The 19,827-nt window shown below is 49.6% G+C and overlaps 1 protein-coding gene across 8 annotated transcripts in view; it reads left to right on the top strand.

Annotated features, from left to right (window-relative positions):
* Positions 1-16,428, top strand: part of LOC105688800 (eukaryotic translation initiation factor 5B) — a 45,494-nt gene extending 29,066 nt beyond the window's left edge. For all 8 annotated transcript variants that reach the window (XM_048657284.1, XM_048657287.1, XM_048657286.1 and 5 more), the window contains 2 exons: positions 9,048-9,151; positions 14,392-16,428. In XM_048657284.1, the coding sequence (XP_048513241.1) occupies positions 9,048-9,151; positions 14,392-15,843 (1,556 nt within the window). In that variant the 3' untranslated portion in view covers positions 15,844-16,428. The remainder of the gene's footprint in view (positions 1-9,047; positions 9,152-14,391) is intronic.
* Positions 16,429-19,827: the final 3,399 nt, after the last annotated feature.

Raw genomic sequence — 19,827 nt, 5'->3', positions numbered from 1 at the left:
AGGTATGAGGTATTCATTTATCCATTCATTCATTCGTTCGTTCGTTCGTTCTGCTAGGCCGCCGCGAGCAGCGTCTGCTCGGCTCTCAGGGTTATGCACGTACGGACTTTTTCAATGTCGAATTCCGGAGCGTGTCAATCAAAGGTAATCAGGTGCCCCTCGTATAACTGACAACACACGTAAGCGCGCGTTGTATCATAGATCGGGAACTCGGCATCCGCGATGTACCGGGTAGTCCAGTCGTAAACGCTCGCTCCTCGATTTGGACTAACAAAGTCAACTCGATTTCGCGAGCCGATCTCGCGGTAACCGACTTTCCGTTAAGCTCGACTCGACATATTGACACGCAGCTCGGCCGACGAGGAGAGAGGAGAGTCGCGTTGCCGGCGTTGCAACGCTGCGGGCGAAAGTACCCAATACGAAAACAAATAGATAATGAAATTCTCAGGAGGAGGTATCGGATTACCGAATCCCGTGACAAGTTTTATCCGACGGCAGCGCGCGATATCGCGTGCAACGGGGATAAATTATCATCTACGGGGTGTTCGGGAAAATCGTTTGTCGACGAATCCCCTTTGGACTTACGTTACCGCGGACGGGGGGAGCGGCTAATAAAAGGGCCGCGTGTTTCTCGCTCTCCCGCTTCGCCCCTCTTCGGTTACGGAAACGAAAATTGAAGAGGAACTCCCACGGAGCATCCCCCGCGTAACCCCGCCGCTTTCGACGTCCGCGGCCGATTTTACCTACCACGCACCACCACCGCGCGCGCGTGTTTCGAACCTTCCGAGAAACTCTCCGGCGTCCGTCGGTTAATTAATAACCCGCCTCCGCGTTCGAACTACCGATCCGAATATTTATCGTCATTATCGGAAGAAGACGCGAGGCTTTCGTGGGTCAGTACGGAGTTGAATGAGAAGCGGCGGCGGTGCGTTGACCGTGGGCGAGCGGGCGGTCGCGATCTCGTTATATGAAATACGTTTTTAACGGAGACGCGGGACGCGATCGAGACTCACAATTAGTCCGACGGGTCAACGGGGGACGGCGAAGAGTTTCCCGATGGCCGGACGGGATCCGATCGGGGCGAGGATCCGACGACCGGCGCGAATCGCTGCAGGTTATTCGAATTGGGCGTCGTCGCGAACCAAACGACCAGACACCGACGACCTCCATTTGTCTCTCGGTAGCCCGAGGCTAACGTGAGGCGGTTATATTTAGTCACTCGGTATTTCGGGACACCCTGTAGGCCGCTGTAACGCTTTTACCCGTCGCTTTTTTTTTCACGCGCGCGTCTTACAGAGTAGGTGAGAAGGCTACTATTCCGCTTACGATTAACGGCGGATCGTTCTCGATTCTCTAAAAGATTCCGACCTATCGGAATTTGGTATTGACCGTTTCTTCCTCCCGAAGCTCGTTACCGCGAATTTTCGACACTCGGTGTATCCCTCCGATGAGGATATTGCGGAGCGTGCGTTGTACGCGCGACGAAAAAATTTTTCTCCGAAACGATTCCAGCTGCTGCCGCGACACGCGTCGTAAAGATCGGGACCCCGGGGTCGCCCTCTGATTACGAACGGACAACATAATTCAGTCAGCGGTGCGTTTCGACCGCGTTTACCCTCGAGCGGAAAACCCATCCCTCAGCGAGATTAACATCCCTCGATTGTTTCATCGCCTCGTCTGGTTTCGATAAGCGTTCGACGGAGCCGCCGTCTTAGGTGCGCGGCTTCATAAATTTTCTATCCGATGATAAATTCGTTCGACAACGTACGAGTACTTAGGTGTAGAAAAATCCCTCGATAACCCGACGGGACCTCGCGCCGCGACGAGGGACAGCGATCTCCCCCGCGTCCAGAAGTCGTCAGAAATTATTCGTCGCGATGGACCGTTTTTCTTTTTCCCCCCCCCCCCCCCCCCCCCCTCCCTCTGCATCGTTCGGTCGACGGTTATTTCGGTGGAGAGAAAGCGCGCGGGGGTGTGCGTTCGATCGTGGGAGCGAGGAGGTGGCTAGCCGACCTTGGCCTCGAAACCCGCGAGAAATGCTTTTCCCTTTCGAACGCTGCGGCCTCGCGATTCCCTCGTCTTCCGTGCGCGCGATTGATACCCGCGACGCCAAATTTATCGGATACCGACACCGATCTCGGCCGTTGTCACGGTCGAGAAAACCCTCGAACGACTCCCGTTATCTTGTAGCAATTTGGAAATTAGTGAGACCGCCGCTCGGTCGTGTAATATTATTGTTATTATTAACGCGGAGTATAATTGATTGTTACGGGACTTTATCGTCACGGTCCCGTCTTCGGTAATAATCCCTATGACGCCCACTCGTTCCCCGCCAGTTTTATTACACACACACACACCGACGAGAGCGATCCGATTCCGATTCCCTCTCGTTTGTCGAACCGTGCCACGGATTACCCCCCCCTCCCGCCTATTCCTCTCGTCCGTACGGATTTCAGAGGGACGCTGCAGCGGACCTCTGCGGACGCGTATACTCTCGTTTCGGGAACGAGTTTATACGGTCGTCGTTTTTCGGTACCCGTTTCTTATCACGTAGCCGAGAATAAGAGACCGCGCGGTCACTCCCACGATAAAATCCGGTATTAATGGACCCCGAGTCCTATCTGGATTACAGAAAATACTTTCCTCCCCCGTTCGTCCGTCTCCGTCGCTCTCCTCATCTCCTCAATTTCTTTTTTTTTCTCTTCATTTTTATTCGTTTACATTTCATTCACCCGACGCGATTCGAGTTCGGATTACGAGTTTTTCTGTGCGGGATTGCGAATTTGACGCGCGTACAGCGGATTACGACGGAACAGTGAAACGAGGGAACGAATCGACGCGTTTCATTGCGAACGTAGCCACGGGCGACCCGGGGGTCGGCGCGTTCGAAACGCTTAGCAGTTGTTACAAAAGCGAACGCTTTAACGCGTCGCGACGAGCGGTTGAAGTGTGTTTAGCATGCCGAACCAATCGGGGCGAGTCTCCGTTAATGCTCAATGCCGTTTCGCAAACGAAGGCGCGCCGACTCACAAACGTCTCACGTAACGAGCGTACGGATGATATCAGCGACCTAGGTCTACGACGTCTCTGTATGCTAACAGATAAGGATCGCCCTAACTCCTCTTCATACGTCATCTAGCCGAGACATCTGCTGCAGCTCTGCGGAAATTATATTTTTTTTTTTTTCACATGTATCGCTGCGGTGCAAAGTATCGCACGTCACACACAGAGAGAGAGAGAGAGAGAGAGAGAGAAGCGCCTCTGGATTCGAAGCGTCCGCTTCTTATTTCCAAAAATTTAAGCGTCGGGACGTACGTACGTGTGAGACACGCGCGATGCACATCGCACCCGTTTGTCGCTTGATCCGATTTCGGGTGGCGACGGTCATCGACATCTGTCCGATCGGCGGCGTTCGACGGTTACCGTTCATAACGGGCACCGTCGCACCTGGTTGACGAAGTTTCCGATTTCGAATTCGGTAATTCCCGCTTATTCGGCGAACGTTTTCACCCTCATTGTTTGTAGCTCGAATTACCAAACTATACCGAGCGCCGATCGTTTCGAAGATCGGGGGAAAAATCTCCGCAGGGATATCCGATGCCGAATTGTTCGGCTGCACCCGGATTATCCCCGCGGACCGGTTTGCAGATATTGTTACACGATTCTTCTCTTCTACTTCGATTTCAGGTCTCGTTACGCACCGATTTCCGTAAAGTTGAACGTTCCGACGACCGATAGTGACCGGAAAGGAACGTCGAGGAACGATTTTTTCCGTCGAAATTAATCGCGAATTAATCACGTACCCGCGCGATCTGCCGAACACGTTGCGTATCGGAGATATATGCGATGTGGAGTATACCGCGAACGCTGCTGCGAATTCTTTCACATCTTGCGCCTCGCGCCGAACGGTTTCGTTACCAATTTTATCGCTAAAAGTTCGAACACCGCCCCCCGCGAGTAGCAGTCTCCCTCGACCGAATTTAGAACTCCGCTTCGAATAGGCGAATAAATCGTCTCATGCAGGCGCGTCTCAAACTCGGACCTCGGTCGTTCGACTCCAGATGGAATAAACCTCCGCGGCGTTTCGAGTACCCCGAAACCCGTCGGAGGCTGTGACGAACGAACGCGACGATAATCGGAGCGCTTATGTGTATAAAACGGGCGATTTTACGGGTCGGTGCGGTCGCGTGTCGCGTGTCGCACGGTCGTTTTCCGCGTACGACCCTGCAGCGCGGCGTGTTTCCGGATTCCTCGGTTCGGCCGGAGGCTGTTTAACGGGGGGATGGGGGGGGGTGGGGGTCTAGTCGCGTCATTTACAGATGAAGAAAAAATAAGGAACGTTGAACATTCGTGTGCGGTCGTCGGTCGGTCGTTACAAGGTTGTACCGGTGTCGCGACGCTCCGTTTCGGTTAGAAATCCACACGTTACGCCTCGGAGGTAAGCCCGTAGTAACACGAGGACTCTCGGGCAGCTTCGTCGTTACCGTTCCAACGTCGCTTACGCGAAATCGCGTTTCACGTGCTTTTCAATTCCTCATTCCGCGGGGACCGAAGCTTCGCGATCAAACCCTGCTCCGCGCATTAGCTGCGAAGAGCGCCGAAGTCGCTCGGTATTGACAAGCTTTTTCGTCCGAACGTATCCGATCCACGACCATTATCGTGCCACTAGAGTGCGATCGGTACCTAGAATCGCTGGTAACGACTGTCCGTCATCGCCGGTTCTTTTTCACCGTGTACAAACATCGCCCACATCGGATACCGGTGTTCGTTGCGCACACACACCCCCCGTTCGAACTTTGTCGCAATCGCCGTCCTCACTTCCCTCGTAAATCATAACGTTCCGACCGCGGACCGTGCGCCCCTACACGCCCCGATTAACGACCTTCCCTAAAAGTGGAACGTCGTACAACGCTTCGGATATTATAGGAATGCGCGACGGTTCGGTCACGTGCCTCCGTTAGGGGTCGCGGTTTTTTCCTTCATTTTCTCGAATTCCGTGGGCGCCGGGACCCCTCGCCTTTTTTTCCTGCCTCACGGCCGACGACGTGAGAGTCGCGTGTAAATTCGACGAAGTTATAAAAATGTTCGACCGTAGGTGCACCACCGGACGACGACTCGGGAGGGTACAAGTCGACGTCGAAGCCTCTCTCTCTCCCCGTGGAAGTCACTCGCGACGGCAGATGGAAAGGGGGAGGAGGAACGGCGGAGGAACGGCGAGCGAGACAAACGGAGTTAGAGAAAACGAAAGAAAGAAGGAAAGAGAGAAAAAAGAAAAGAGAGAAAAGAAAGAGAGAAAAGAAAAAAGAAAAAAGAAAAAAGAAGGGACGGGGTAGAGTCTGAACGACAACGGTTAGAGCCGATTCTATTTTCGAGCGAGAGAATGACGCTGAACCGGTGCTTTGCAGTGACATAACCACCGGGTTACTGGCCTGCCAGATTCTACACGCTGCCGCGTCTCCTCGTGTATATATTATACACTCATTTCCGTCTAATAATAAATTAACGGAGGAAGGGAGACGGAGAAAGGGCGGTGATATTCCGCCAACCGAGTCAGTCCGAAAGAATTGTCGAACAACAATGGAAAGAAAATTGTTCGTTCGATGGGGCTGAAACTCGAAACGATGCTACGAACTAGCCGCCCGCGGCCAACAATTTTTTTTTTTCTTTATCCCCGTGGATCGCGACGCGTAACGCGAGGCGTTTCAAATTGGTTCGTGTATTCTGATTTTACCCGCGAAAACGTTCGTCAGGTTCACATGATTTACATCCGGATATATTTATAAATCTCGAACGCTGCAGCGAAAACGCGCGCGCCACGGGACAATAGCGGCGCGAATACCACGTCGTCGTCTTCTCACTCGTACCCCGACTCGACTCGAGTCCACCGCTAGTAGGTCCTAATTATTTCGCTCTTCCCTTGGAAAGAAAAAGAAAAAAAAAAGAAAGAAACGGTTAACACGTCCTTCGCGATAACGTCGATCGTCCTCCCTTCCATTATATACAGTCGCTTAGATGACTTGGACGTCGACCGACAATTATTATGCGAGGGAAATATATACGTTTCCTTTTATCTCTCTCTCTCTCTCTCTTCATCCCGGTGAGCCTTGACTCCGCAATCTGCAATCGCGGAGCTTCAAGTGGCTACTTACAATTAGGTAGACCCGACGTGCACGTCACATTCGCTTGTATCTCATTCGAATTACCGGTCTCTCTGATCGCAACCATCGGGGTACGGCGGGACGACGGCTGTCCCGCGCGGTGAAATGCTCACGCCGTGTAAGCAAGGGCGAAAAATGTATACGTCGCGTATCGCGCCTACCGCACCACTATCGGCGTATAACGAGATTATATCCGCGTCGTTGTTGATTCATCGCAATACGGGCAGAGGCGCGTCTTCAATCGTTCGATTTCGAGGTGATTCCGTGCGACGTTGATGGCCACGTCGTCGTTACCCTACCTCGTTCGACCGTCCGATTCGGGGGATTCGGTGTATCTCGTTTCTTTTTTCGCCGCCTCGTTTTTTTTTTTTTTATTTATTTTATTTTATTTTTTTCTGTTCTCCACTCGACGTTCTTTTCACCGGCAAAAAAGTAGCGGATATTTCGAGCCGCTTCGGCCGTCATTTCGCCGGCCAGTTGTCGCATATTTCATCGCAACAGTCGAAACGTCGCGAGTACGCGGCGAGCGTTCCGGACGAATTTATTGTTCGGTGGCTGACACGACGACGACGACGACGACGACGATGAGACGAACTTATTCGCCGAACTGATTTACGTTACGGTACACGGTTCTAGGCTCTCTCGCGGCGGGGGTTCCGGCGGATCGAGTACGTACGAGGCGTGACTTTCAGCACGTAGACATCGGGCGACTCTTTGCGCGTCGTCCGTAATCTATATAGCGCGTTTGCTTGACGGGCAAAATTCAATCCGCGTACACGCCGTTGCGGTCGGGCCGCCCGCGACAACAACGACGAGAAAATATCAGCCGTCGAGTGCAGGACTGGAAACTCGGAACGAATATCGGCGCGCCGATCGCCTACCCGCTCCCTCGACGTTTCGCTCGACCCTTCGATTTCTTTATTTCGCCGCAAAGTTGCGAGTTAATTTTCTTTTTTTTTGTCGCGACGCCGCCAGCCCGTCGCTACGGTCGATACCCACGTGCGTCGTCCGTCGTGCCGCACGCGTCTCGTATCGGGAAACCGGATTCCGGAAATTCCGAGCTTCGCGCGAACCAACCGAGGGGGGGGGGGGGAGGGGGTGATAACGTTCGCCATTTCAATCGCGGACTATCTTCGCGAAATTATTGAACGCTGTACAGCAAAGTTTTCGGCCGACTCGTTTCGCTAATTATTAATTAGCCGGTAATCGTCGGATCCTCCGGCATTATCCGAGAACACCGTCCTTACATTCGTTAATACGATTCGATGCAAATACAGTACCGCCCGTGATTTCATCTCCATATTAGCAAAATCCGCCTCGTAACGTAACGAGATTGAAATTTACGCGCGGGGGGGGGGGGGGGGGTATATTGCGCGCGGTCGGGGTTACGGGAAGGAGGTAATCGCGTGCGCGGGATATCTAATTGTGAGTGCATCCGAGGGGGGCAGGGGAGAAGGGGGGGAGGAGGGCTCCTCCCCCTCGATCCCAATCTCCGTGAGTGCCGAGAGTGCAAACAATTTTTACGAACGACGATATACACGAGCGATAAAGTTGACCGTAAGCGAGCGACGATAATTCGCGGGTAATTGCAATAATTTCAATCCCCCTCGGATCCGTACAACCTTTGACCCAATTATTTTTTCGAGTCACGAAGCGCGGTTTTCTCCGTTTTTTATATATCTCGTTTAAACTCGCGCGCGTCCACCGCGACGTCGACGAAAAAACGCACACGGCTGGAACAATTTTTGTTTACCGGGCATCTTCTCTCTCGCGCGTGTATATAGAGGTGTACGGGGTGTTTGGAATTTATCTTAACTCGATTAACGGCGCCGCATCCCGCTCGCTAACGCCTCGTTAGTCGGCTACCGCGTTCTCCCAGTTCGTATACGTAGGTACCAACGATCGGATGGATCATCTTCGCCCATTTATTTCTCTCGGTTCGGAACGAGTTTGTTCCGGGCACTTTGTTTAAATTAAGAAATTTCGACGGACAAAAAGTGTACACGGGTAAACAGTCTCCGTGGTCGCGAGAAGAGACGAGTCGAACTGACGAACGGTAAAATGCAGCAACAGCGTGAAACACCGGCCAGCGGCATAACGACGGTATGGTATAGTATAGTAGCTACCGCGGTACGGAGCCGGGAATCGAATCCAGTTGGGCCTTCTACGCGTTACGCGAACCGAACACGCTGCCTCCGAGGTGGTCCAAACTTTTTAACCCCCTGCGTCATCAATCACAGAAATGATTATCCGGCTACCGAGAGACGGACGAGAGGGAGGGACGCTGCTACTTTGTCGTCGTCTGCACCCCTTCGATCGGTTTCGCGTGAAGCTGCGGTAGAGTTGGGTGGAAAAAAAATCTTTTTTTCTTTTCCCCGAAAATTCACCGAAATCGTGATCTTGGAATTTTTTGAAAAACAAATTTTTTTTCCACCGCGGTAGGATATACCTAGCGTGAAAAATCTCTTTCGTAATGGCGGTCAGTGGCACAGAGTCGATATGCCTCCCATCTGTTTCGTCGGCTGTCGCTCCCGCCGCCGTTGGTGCATATATGTATACACGAACGCGGAGTAAAGAGATGCTAATGCTATGCAGCCTTGAAGTGCTGTTGAAAAAAAAAATCTTTGAGAGTTAATATTTTCAGATCAAATCGAGAGATAAGGGGGAGTCGTTCGTTTACCGGGGGCCGCGCGCCAACCGTACACCGTATCTCGCTTATATTCGAACTCGCTGTATATTCTACTACTATAAAACCGAAGTGGATGCTGTACGGATGTATAATTACGCTCACCTCATGCGTTTCACTAACGATAATAATTCGTGTATATTTCTATACCGGAGATCCATATTTATTATAATTTCTTTGGTATTTTTCTTTATCTGTTACAGCTGTGCTACAGAGGACTTCCGTATCGAGAGGACAGTTGAGAATTCAGGGAGTCGCGACGTGCCTCTACCTCTGCATGGATTCCTGCGGCGTTCTTTATGGATCGGTGAGACGATGATTCGAAAATGAAATTCGCTTGCTATTTCGTTTATTTTAAAAAAAAAAAAAAATTCCCGCGTCGACCCAGATCCGCGGCCGCTGCGATGCCTCCGCCGCGCGTCACTTTTGCCCCGCGACGATTTCTTCCGCTAGATAAAATCCGTCGCGTTCCCGAAAGGGTTACGCGGCCACCGAGCCGATTACCTTAAATACTTAATTTGTACGCCGGAGAGACGGGGGCCGGCCATTAATCAGATTCGGCGCTTCAAAGGCGGTCGGAAAATCACCGTAGAAAAAAAAAAGAGAGCGGTGATCGAACGGAAAAAATCGCGTATCCGTCTGGTTTCTTTGGGTCGCAGAGATCGGGTCAGATCGGACGGTGTCACCGGCTTCCTTAATTGCCGCTGATGCTAATTACTACGGTAAACTTCCTTCGCCGCGTCACCGCAAAACAACAACCACCTATGGGAACAAGCGCTGGTTTCCGTCGGAATAGATCGACTCTCGAATACGGGGAGAGACAATTAATATTAATTAGTCGAACACCGCGGAAGGAGAAAAACGAGAAAAACAAAAAACCAAAAAAAAAAAAAAACAAATCTGGAACGCTTCGGAGAATTGAAAACCCGGTCGAGTCGGGGTTCGGAAAATTCTCCACGTGATTCCGGAATTCAGGGTGAGGAGGAAACTTTCGAAAAAAATTTCATCGACAATTTCGGGGCAATTTTTATCCCGGTACGAGTTAAAAGTTCGAGGTGTGGGCGATTTTCATTCGGACTGGAATCTTTTTGTTTTTTTTTTTCTCGAGGAGGAGGAGGGGCGAGAGAGAACCCCGTGGTCTCGCGGCGATGTTGACCGTGTCTCGGGTCGTCTGCGGGTTAGTTTTCCGGTTTAATTGGCCGTCCGCCTATCGGTATCCACCCCCCATAAATACTCGGGGGCTCCCACCACGCCGATCTCCCGTAGACGGCGGATCTCGTGAATTCTCTTTTTTTATTTTATTTTATTTTTTCTATTTTTCTGTTTTTTTTAGTAGCGTCGAATTTATCGCGGGACAATTTTATCCTCGTTCGTTTTCCCGCGCCACTCGGAGCTTATTTTTTATTTTTTATTTACTTTTTTTTTTTTTTTTTTTTTTTCTGGGGATAGGAGGGGGAGCGAGCTGGTTAACGAGGCGATGAGTATCCCCCGAAAATGTTTCGGTCGACGTGATACCGAAAAGCTTACGTTATAACCGTTAGCGGGGGTATATAGCGATGTAACTTAAACCGTTGACACTAGACACAAATATTATGATGCATGGATCGTGCGCGTTCGGCCTTTGGCCGTATACTAGCTCCCTAACTACGGTGGGCGGAATCGGAATGCCCCGTAAATAATCCCCACGAGGAAACTACGCGGTAGTTATGCCGACGACCGAAATCACGAGGCAACCCTTTTCCGCGGTTCTCGATTTTTCGTTACGCTGCCCGCGTTCGCCGTGTCCACGGGGAATCCGGGGGGATCTCCGTCTCTCGCTCAATTTTTACACGCCTCACCCGAACCGCCTGAGAACCGCTGCGGAGTCCGGAGCCCCAGTGGCGAAGCGTCTTGGCGTTCGGCGTCTTCATCATCGGGATGAAATAACATCCCCCCACGAAAAGTGCGTAAAATTCGGGGATAGGGTAAAGTGGAAGGAGACTGACTCTCGCTACACTACGTTACGTTTTCGTTCATCTCGTCGTACCAGCCCCACCTTTTTGTATTCCTTTCCGTTTGCGTCTATACGCGCGACATATTCCGACCGGCGAGTCTCTTTGACGCCCCGTTCCCCAGAAGGGGTCGGCGGGGGATGCTCGGTTACCGCCGCCCACCTCTCTATACCTGTCGTCTTATACACACCAGCGTATAACTTACCGAGTTATACCGAGTGACCCCCTTCCCGCCGGAGAGCAGGGTTACACGCGTCCTCGTAGAAATTGTGACAAGTTCGATTCGAGATAAAATGAAAAAAATGGAAAAAAAAAAATCAGAGAAAAAAAAAAGGAGAGTACCGATATTTTTCTCACGTGAAAACCGTCGTTTCTACGCGGGCGCGCGAGCGAGACGGGACTATGTATATGGTATGTCGCGGATTACGAAGATGGACTGACAGGCTTAAGGGGGTCGGAAATAGAACTCGAAGCGCTCCGAGATCTGTGTCAGGATAATTCAGAGCTTTTCAGCTTTTTTACAACCGTTACTTTTCCCTTTTTTTTTTTCCATCATTTTTTCTTATTTCTCTCGATTTTTTTTCTTCCGTTTCTTTCCTCTCTCTCTCTTTCTTTCTCTCTCTCTCTCTCTCTCTTCGGTAAGACGTAAGACGACGCTGTTCGGCGTTTTGTCATCGTCGCGACGAACTCGAGCAGAGAGTAAAAGTTGACCGACCAGTTCTTCGTCGATCTCCCGTAGAGGCATACGTGTGTACGCCAACATTTCTCAAAGACGTTTTGTAAAATGAAGCGATCGTTCGCGTTCCTCAATTTTAGATTGAAAAATCGTCCGATCAGATTTCGCGATAACTCGACAAGAACCCCTTATATATATACATATATTTCAAACGATTATCCCCGTAAATACAGCGACCTACGGCGATCGGACTTCTGCGCGCGTTCGATCGCTTTCGGAACAACGAAACCAGTTCAATTTGGCACGGACGGACATTCCACGATCGCAATTGTAGCTTGCGTCATTCTTTCCCTCGACTCCCTCGCGCGGTCCAAAATTATATCGATTCGTAGCTCGTCGACGACCATTCAACTCCATATATCACCGAACAAAATATCGTCACACCGGAACCTTCCCCTCGAACGAAACCTTCCCCGAACGTATTTGAATTTCGAGTCCGCCGATCGCGCGCTCTCGTACTCTTACCCGAAACGCGAGCGAAACCCATCCGGCGTCTTCGGCGCGGCGTCAGGTCGACCACGGAATGGTCCACGCCAGGTATACATACATACGTATACACACAACCTATACGTACGCAGGACGCTCTCGCGGTGATATAATTGATGGGCCACCATCGGCCGTCTTTTGACCGGGTGACAATGGGGGAAGAAGAAACGTCGTACCTGAGGCGGCAACGGACGGACGACCGACCGACCGACCAACTCCGACTTACCGAACTGGTTCAAACGCTCATCCCCGCAGTATGTGAGCTGAATATCTTCGGACGAATTACCTTCACTCGGACAATCGGGGAGAGGAACGGGAAACCACTTTTACGAAGCGTCTCCGAACGGGCCGCGGGACGCGACGCGACGGTGAACTTCCGATACGGAGGGGAAAACGAAAAAGGCCGCTAATTCGTGGTCCTCCGGGTCCCCCGGGTCCCCCGGGAATTCGGGACATCGGTCGACGTTCGTATTTACGCCGATCCGAAGGCATCCTCCACGCGACACGTCCACGCGCGTCAAACGTCGCATCGTTTGACTTTGACCCCCCCCCGGTGAACGAACCGATCGTCAATGGGTCAGGCGACGAACGATGGAAGTGTGCGCGGATAAGCAACGTCTCTCCGTACGCGTATAATTCCGTCCGTCCGTCCGTCCGTCCGTCCGTCTTTCTTAAATTTCTGCCGCCCTCCCTTTTTCCTCCGTCTCTCGACGGTCCCGGAACGTACACGTATACCTTACCTACCTATACCTATACCGGGTGTATCGCATGTGTCCGCAGATCGTGTCGAACGCCGAGTGTGGAGGTGCAGCACCGCAGCTTGGCTTTCGGTACCTACACAACATACGTAATACAGAGAAGTGCGGTTCGAACGCAGGAAGGCGACCATTAAAGAATTATCCGCGTCTATATCCCCCCCCCCCCGTACCCGTTGCGCCGGACGTCTATCTTTCGGTCCGGGTCTTGTTTTTTTTTCTTTCTTTTTTTTTTCTCTTTCTTTTCCTCACCGCGCCTACACCGTTTATCGCGATCGAACTGAAACTGAATTCCGTAATACGGAAGGGGCCCCGCGATTTTTATTTCATTAGCCGAGGCGGAGTAGGCGCCGATTCTTTCAATTCCCTTACGCGTTCTTTATTCGTTTCCCCTCGCACGGATTCTCGTCGAGGCGAGTAAAATTCCGTCTCGTAAATTATCGGATTGTCAAAACAAACGGGGCACGTATTCGCCTTGTAGCGAAATTTATTTTTGCATCGAATCGCGTGCAGATTTATTGCGGTCTACCTCGAGAAACGGCGAGGATCCTCCCCTCCTCCCCTCCTCCCCCCTCTCCTCACCCCCCCCGCAGACCCCGCGGGCTCTCGGCAACCGAACATAAGCGGGTGGGTCATTGTCGGGATAATTGCGGGCGAAGTTTTTTTCCCCCCGCTGAATTTCGTTCCTTCACTCGCCGCACGAAAATAGAATACCCAATACCATTCGTCAACCCCGCAGACTGTTCGCACGCCGACCGTCGGTTCCTCCCCCAATTATTATTTTCCCCGTTTCTTTCGAACTGTAATACGTGGAAACGATACGGAGTTACCGGAGGGCGAAGGTACGCGCGTTACGGAGGAAGGCGATCGGGGATCGGGCGGACCGTCGCGTCGCCGCGTCGGTTTGTCAAACTGGTCGTTCTTTATCCTCGGACTCCCCCGAGTCCCCCGCAGGTTACCGAGAACCACGAAACAACGAGGTACATAAATCCTACGGATCTCAGATGGGAGTTTGATAATTTCTAACAACGTTATAATAGGACAACTCTCGTTTGCGACCGTAACTAAATGATTTAGGGGCCATCCGGGCGCCGTCGGCTAGCCGTAAATGGGTCAAGGGACGGTCGGCGATCGGGTCCGTTCGGCCATCCGAAAAAAAATCGCGTGAATCGATCCGGTGGAAAGTGACCGGGCGGTAATTAGCTCTCTTGAACGAGACGTTGCGGGCGATATTTTAATTATCATACGATTATTTCGAAACCTAGGGGTCAGCGGGGGGGAAGGGGGCGGGGGGGCGGGGTGTTAATCTCCGCTTCCCTCACCTCCCACCTTCCGCCTGTCACCTACCGCGGAGCACGCGGTTCAAAGAAGTTGCGTGTTACTCGTTAATCCCGAACCTCGGAGCTATAAATTTCGCAACGAATGCCCCGTAGCTCCGGTCGTTTGACAGAAAAAATGCACAACAAATTGATCGCAATAGTACGCGATAATGTTCATCAGGTTGTTGTTGTTGTTGTTGTCGTTATCGTGGAAACGTTGAAATTTTTTTTTTAACAACGTTGTTCGTCGTTCGTTTCAGCACGAATACACGGAGGACTGCGTGTTCAACGAGACCCTGGAGCAGCACAACTACAACACGTACAGTTCGGCGCGTTGGTCGACGCCACGCAAGACTCTTTACCTAGGTCTGAGCGGACGCGGTCAGCCGAGGCGAGTCCAGGCGAAGGGACACAATTTGGGTCGTCTGTCGGCGTACGCGAGGGTCCTCACGCAGGTGGTGGCTACCGATAGGGTGGAGGCTCTGCAGCGCAGGATGCTCGGTGCCCGTCACAACGTCAGACATCACCACGGCAGTCAGCAGATAGTGTGCCCGGTGCCGGTGCCCCAGGAGAACGACGGTAGGGACAAGTTCCGTTGTCGCAAACGTAAGAAGCGAAAGAAACGTCGGCGAAAGTGTCGGAACGGCGAAACGCCGGGGCCTCAGTGCGAGGAGAGGGACTTTCAGGGTGCCGCGGTCGAGGCCCAGTCGAAGAGGTCCTGCGAGGAGGCGGCGGTAGACGAAGCTTGCAGAAAGGAGGCGCTGGAAACCGCGTCGAAGAAACGGAAGTCGCGGATAGAAGCCGAGGAGCCGGACGACGCCGACGAGGAGGGTAGCGCGGAGGTGGAGAAAAAGTCCCGACGATCTAACGGAGGAAGCGAGGTCGTCGGGGACGCGAACAACGTCAGGCATCAGAAGAAAAATGTCAAAGGTGGCAAAAAATCCGGGGCCAACGTGCACGGGAAAAAGGGGATAGCGGGGAGGAGGAGGAATAGCAACAAGAACAATCCTAACAACAATCGCGCGGCGAAGGGTAACCGAAACGCGAAAAAGAAGGGAGCCTCGCATCCAGCCTCGAGGGTCGCGAGGACGACGAATCAGTCGAGGTCCTCACCCGCGATAACCTCACCCCTTCCTATTCTGTATTCCGGCCCGATCGCGAGCCGATCGTCCTCGGAAAGAGCGTCGTCGTTAGCGACTCGGGAAACAAGCACGCTGTATTTCAGTCCTTCGGGGGCGGATGAGGAGGACGCCGCGACTACTACGTCCGCGACGCTCCTCCGGGAGCGACAGGAATCCTCGGCGTCATCTTTGGCCTCGGTGTCGGCGGTCTCCGTTGCCGCTACCAGTTTGGCGTCGACTTTGACACTGGCTTTGACCGGAACCGCGTCGGTCACCGGGACGCCCGGCGATTCGGGATCCGGGGAGGAGAGAGGAGCGCAGGCCGCGGGGACGCAGGACGACTTGGAAAAATCGGCGGAGTTCTTCGCACCAGCCGGAGCCGACGGTTCCGCGGTCGAGGGGGAAGGTGTCGATTTGCAGGTCGACGAGACGCAGGTGGACGCGAACGTTTTCGAGGGCGACGAGGAAGAGGAACACGACGACGACGAGGAGGACGAAAAGGAACAGGAGGAGATCGGCGCTGCGATCGGCGCGAACGTCGCCGTCTCGGATTATCTGAATGACGAGACGGATCAGAGACTGGCCATGTGAGGGACGATGCGTAGACGATCGTTGCATCCGCACTTGACTGATATTGTATTGTATTGAGGATGAGGCGAAAGGAAAACTAGAAACTAGAGAGGACTAGTAGGTATACGTTACGCGATCGTAATATCAATAAACTGACGAAGAGGTTACAGTCGGAGCCCATTAAGTAGAGCTGTGGGATAATAGATTAATACGAGTCTGAAAAGAAATGCGCTTCGCTATATAAAAAGAGACAATAATGCCAAAACAAATCTATAGTGATATATTATTCATTCTCATTCATTAGCCAAGGCACATCGGTTTAAACGAGAGCACGCGATATCCCGATCGTAGATATAAACGCGCCCACGTTGGCATTGAATTTTTATGTGCTGCCGGTGTGTATCAATAAAATTAAATAATATAGACTTTCATCTGAAATTAGCATATTTCAAAATTCGTTCGACGTATATAATGTATAATATCAGTCTCCGACGATCGAAGCCGTGGGCTATACGGATCTTATTACGATGTAACAATAATGATAACTATCGAAAATCCACGTATAAAATAAGAACTTCGACATCAGCAAAAAAATAATAATAATAATAAAAAAAAAACCTATTAATCTAGTGGCCTATTTATTAAATTAATAAATAAATAAATAAATAAAACAAACAAACAAACGAAACGAAATCGTAAAAAAGTAATTACTATTTATTATCGAAACAAACAAATAAATAAATGAATAAATAAATAAAACGCCAATAAAGAAATAAAAGTAAAATAAGTAAAAGTTCACTGTGTATATAATATACATATTAATGTTAATAATATCATTATCATTATCATTATCAATATTATTATCGCATTATCGTAACTATTACGTTTATTATTATCACTATTGATATAACATTAATAATAATAGTAATTAAGAATTATAAAATAATAGAATAAATAATTTCATCAGGTATAGTAGAACAAGTTGATCGAGATTCGCACGTGTGTAATTATTTGTATCGTATGTGTACTGGTTATTAATACGATCGAGCCGACGGAAATCGCGCAGCTGCGATCGAAACCGTTCGAAAATTTTCCATTTCTCTCGGATTCGGTGTGATCATCATCATTATTATTATTATAATTTTTTTTTTACATATTTTCTTTTTCTCTCTGTAAATTTTAAAGAATTGACATTCGAAACTTTTTCTCCTATATAAAAAAAGAGCGGAACGATCTCGCTGTGGCGTACAGTCGGCTCGCTTATAAGATTAATCGGATAGACCGTAACATCTGAAATAGTCTGAATCACACGTGCTATGTATAATTCGATTATCATATAGTAAAATAAACGCGAGAGAGAGATTTATGAATGCAGTGTGTGCGTGTCTCTGCAGCGTGTGTAGGTAGTTGATAAAAGACAACCGTCATGTATTAGTGCGCGTAGGCTGATGTATATGGTTGAAACGATATGTATGTACACGTAACAAGGAAATACTCTCAATCGGTGAATTTTTTTTCAAAGAAAAATCGTCTCAAGGTCTCATACATATATTACGACACGCGCAATGTGTGCAAAGGCGTATCCGAGCAAACTGGATCATTAAATTGAACTGCGTGATGTAAAATTTCAATCGCGACAAATGCTCAGAAACGTTTCCGCGTGTACAAGATTCGATGTGTAAGATTCGAGGTAATTGCGGATGTGGAAGGAAAAAAATTGAAAAAAAAAATAAAAATAAAAATTACAAAAAAATGAAAAGAAAAGAAAGGGGAAAAAAAAGAAGAAGAAGAAATCAAATCAAATGAAATAAAATAAATAATAAAACTTCATAGACTGAAACTATTTAAGTATACGTAAATCGATGGATGAAAATTATATTGACGCGGAATGTGTGATAAACGCACTATTTTATATTATACATCTATTTAAATGAGATACAAAACGCGTTGACGTCACTATTATATAATTGGTTCATTAAATATTTGTGTAAATATACATATCTCCCTACGCAGATCATCGCCGCCATAATAATTTTTAGCAATAATAAAATGAATCATTATTAAACGAGGATGATTTCTATGACTCTATACTCTCTACTGTTCTTAACCGTGTAAACCTTGCCACTGCGAACGTTTCGTCGATCCCATCCTTCGACGAATCCCTATAAATTTCGATGATCCAACGCAATGCGACTCCTCCGATTTTCGACTTGCGTGTTCTTTTTTTGGAAGTTGGTCGTCGACCCGTGGTTTCTTTTAAAAAAATTCCAAAACTCGAACTCGTCGAGGAATCGAATTCCTCGAAAAGATAAACTTTCTCCGATGTTCGGTTACCGCGAGAAACATTACAAGAACTTCGCTTCCTTCGAATTCTACCATTGGAAAAACGAAACGCCCGCAAGTTCGCCCCGTTCGCATTACCTGCAACCGAGGAATTTTCCGCGATCGCGTCTTTCGCCACCGCGTTACGCGATGACTAAAATTTTATGTCACGTGCCACCGCGAACGCGAACGACCTTCGTTTACGTCACAGCGGCGTGACGTCGAATTCGCGGAGTCTACGTGACAGTGGCCATGCGTACGTCCCGTTTACCCGCGAATTAATATCGTCAGGTATGTACAGCTTAAGCGGGTCTATTATAAAAAACCTACTCGCTATGCGTAAGGTACACAAGTGAAACGGAATCTCAGACGATCATTTCGGAGTTTTTGAGAAGAGGACGCTCCTACGGATGGGAAAAAAAAAACAACAAAAAAAAAACAACAAAATAGAAACGCATAGTCTTCCGATCTATCATTGGCTCCGGTCCATACGGAATCGAAGAACCCGATCCCTCTTTCCCCACCCCCCCCTCAATCACCGGACAGATTTGATCTCCCGCAGGGTGACAACGCGACGTCAGGGTGGTCCGACGGTTACGGGGATGAAGGCAGCTGCATTAGGACAGACATGTCGATGGATCGTCGATACTCGTCATCGCGGGATAAAGAAACTATCCGCCCGTCGATGTGTTTCTTTTTTATTCTTCTGCTTCCGAAGGAGGTAGAGGGAGGGGAGGGGGGGGATGAGAGTATCCGTAGGTATACCTCGGTCGATATCTCTTCGAATTGAAAAAGGTAAGGCGTTTTCGATTTATCAGAATCATTATTACCGGTCCGCATTGGCATTGGACGCGAGATCGGGGTGTCATTGACCCTTAGGCGTAACGAGCTACTGCCATTGTCATTCGCGGATCTTGAAATTAAACTGCGTTACGCTCGCGAAATAGATTAGATTTCTTGCTTTTTTTTTTCTTTTCGACGATACACAACGTAAAAACCCGGTTGTAACGGGGACGTAACGCACAACGGCGACAACTGCGCCAATAAAATTGACCCCGTGCAATTACTCGCATGCGAATAGCGTGCGACCATCCGTAAGCGAATAATATATTTTCTATTAATATTCATCTAGCCGCGCTCGCAACGACCACCGCGACGCGTTTCAAGTTCTCCATGTCCAGTCCCTACGCGAGATCGAGCGCGCGCGCGAGCCTGCCTTCTTTTTTCTTACTCGGCATCTTATTATCCAGGATATTAATTCTCATCGTGCAATTTATCTCGCACGTTAGATTCGGAATAACCGTCGCGTCAAAACGACTCCCGCAAAAAAATTCAACACGTATTTTCCTCTCTCTCCAGCGTTGTTACTTCGAGTGTCAAGTGTGTCTTGTTTTTTTTTTCTTTTTTTTTTTCTTTTTTTTTAATAACATACGACAAAGTTGCGCGCTCGTTATCAATTAACCAGCAACGTTCCAATTAATGTCTCTCTCGCGATTGATTTATATCTCACGGAGTATGTACTATGCGGGGAATTCGGACAGCCCGGAGTGCTCGTGTCAATGACGGTTTCCAGGCGTGTAATTGATTTTTTTTTTTCTTCTTTTTTTCTGTATCAAAAAAATTCTCTCACTTTTTTCACAATACTTCTTTCAAGTCGCTCGTTCTTTTCTCGTTTCGATGTTA

Source organism: Athalia rosae, chromosome 6 (assembly GCF_917208135.1).
Source record: "Athalia rosae chromosome 6, iyAthRosa1.1, whole genome shotgun sequence".
NCBI classification, from domain to species: domain Eukaryota; kingdom Metazoa; phylum Arthropoda; class Insecta; order Hymenoptera; family Athaliidae; genus Athalia; species Athalia rosae.
This window is presented reverse-complemented; position numbering and strand designations above follow the sequence as displayed.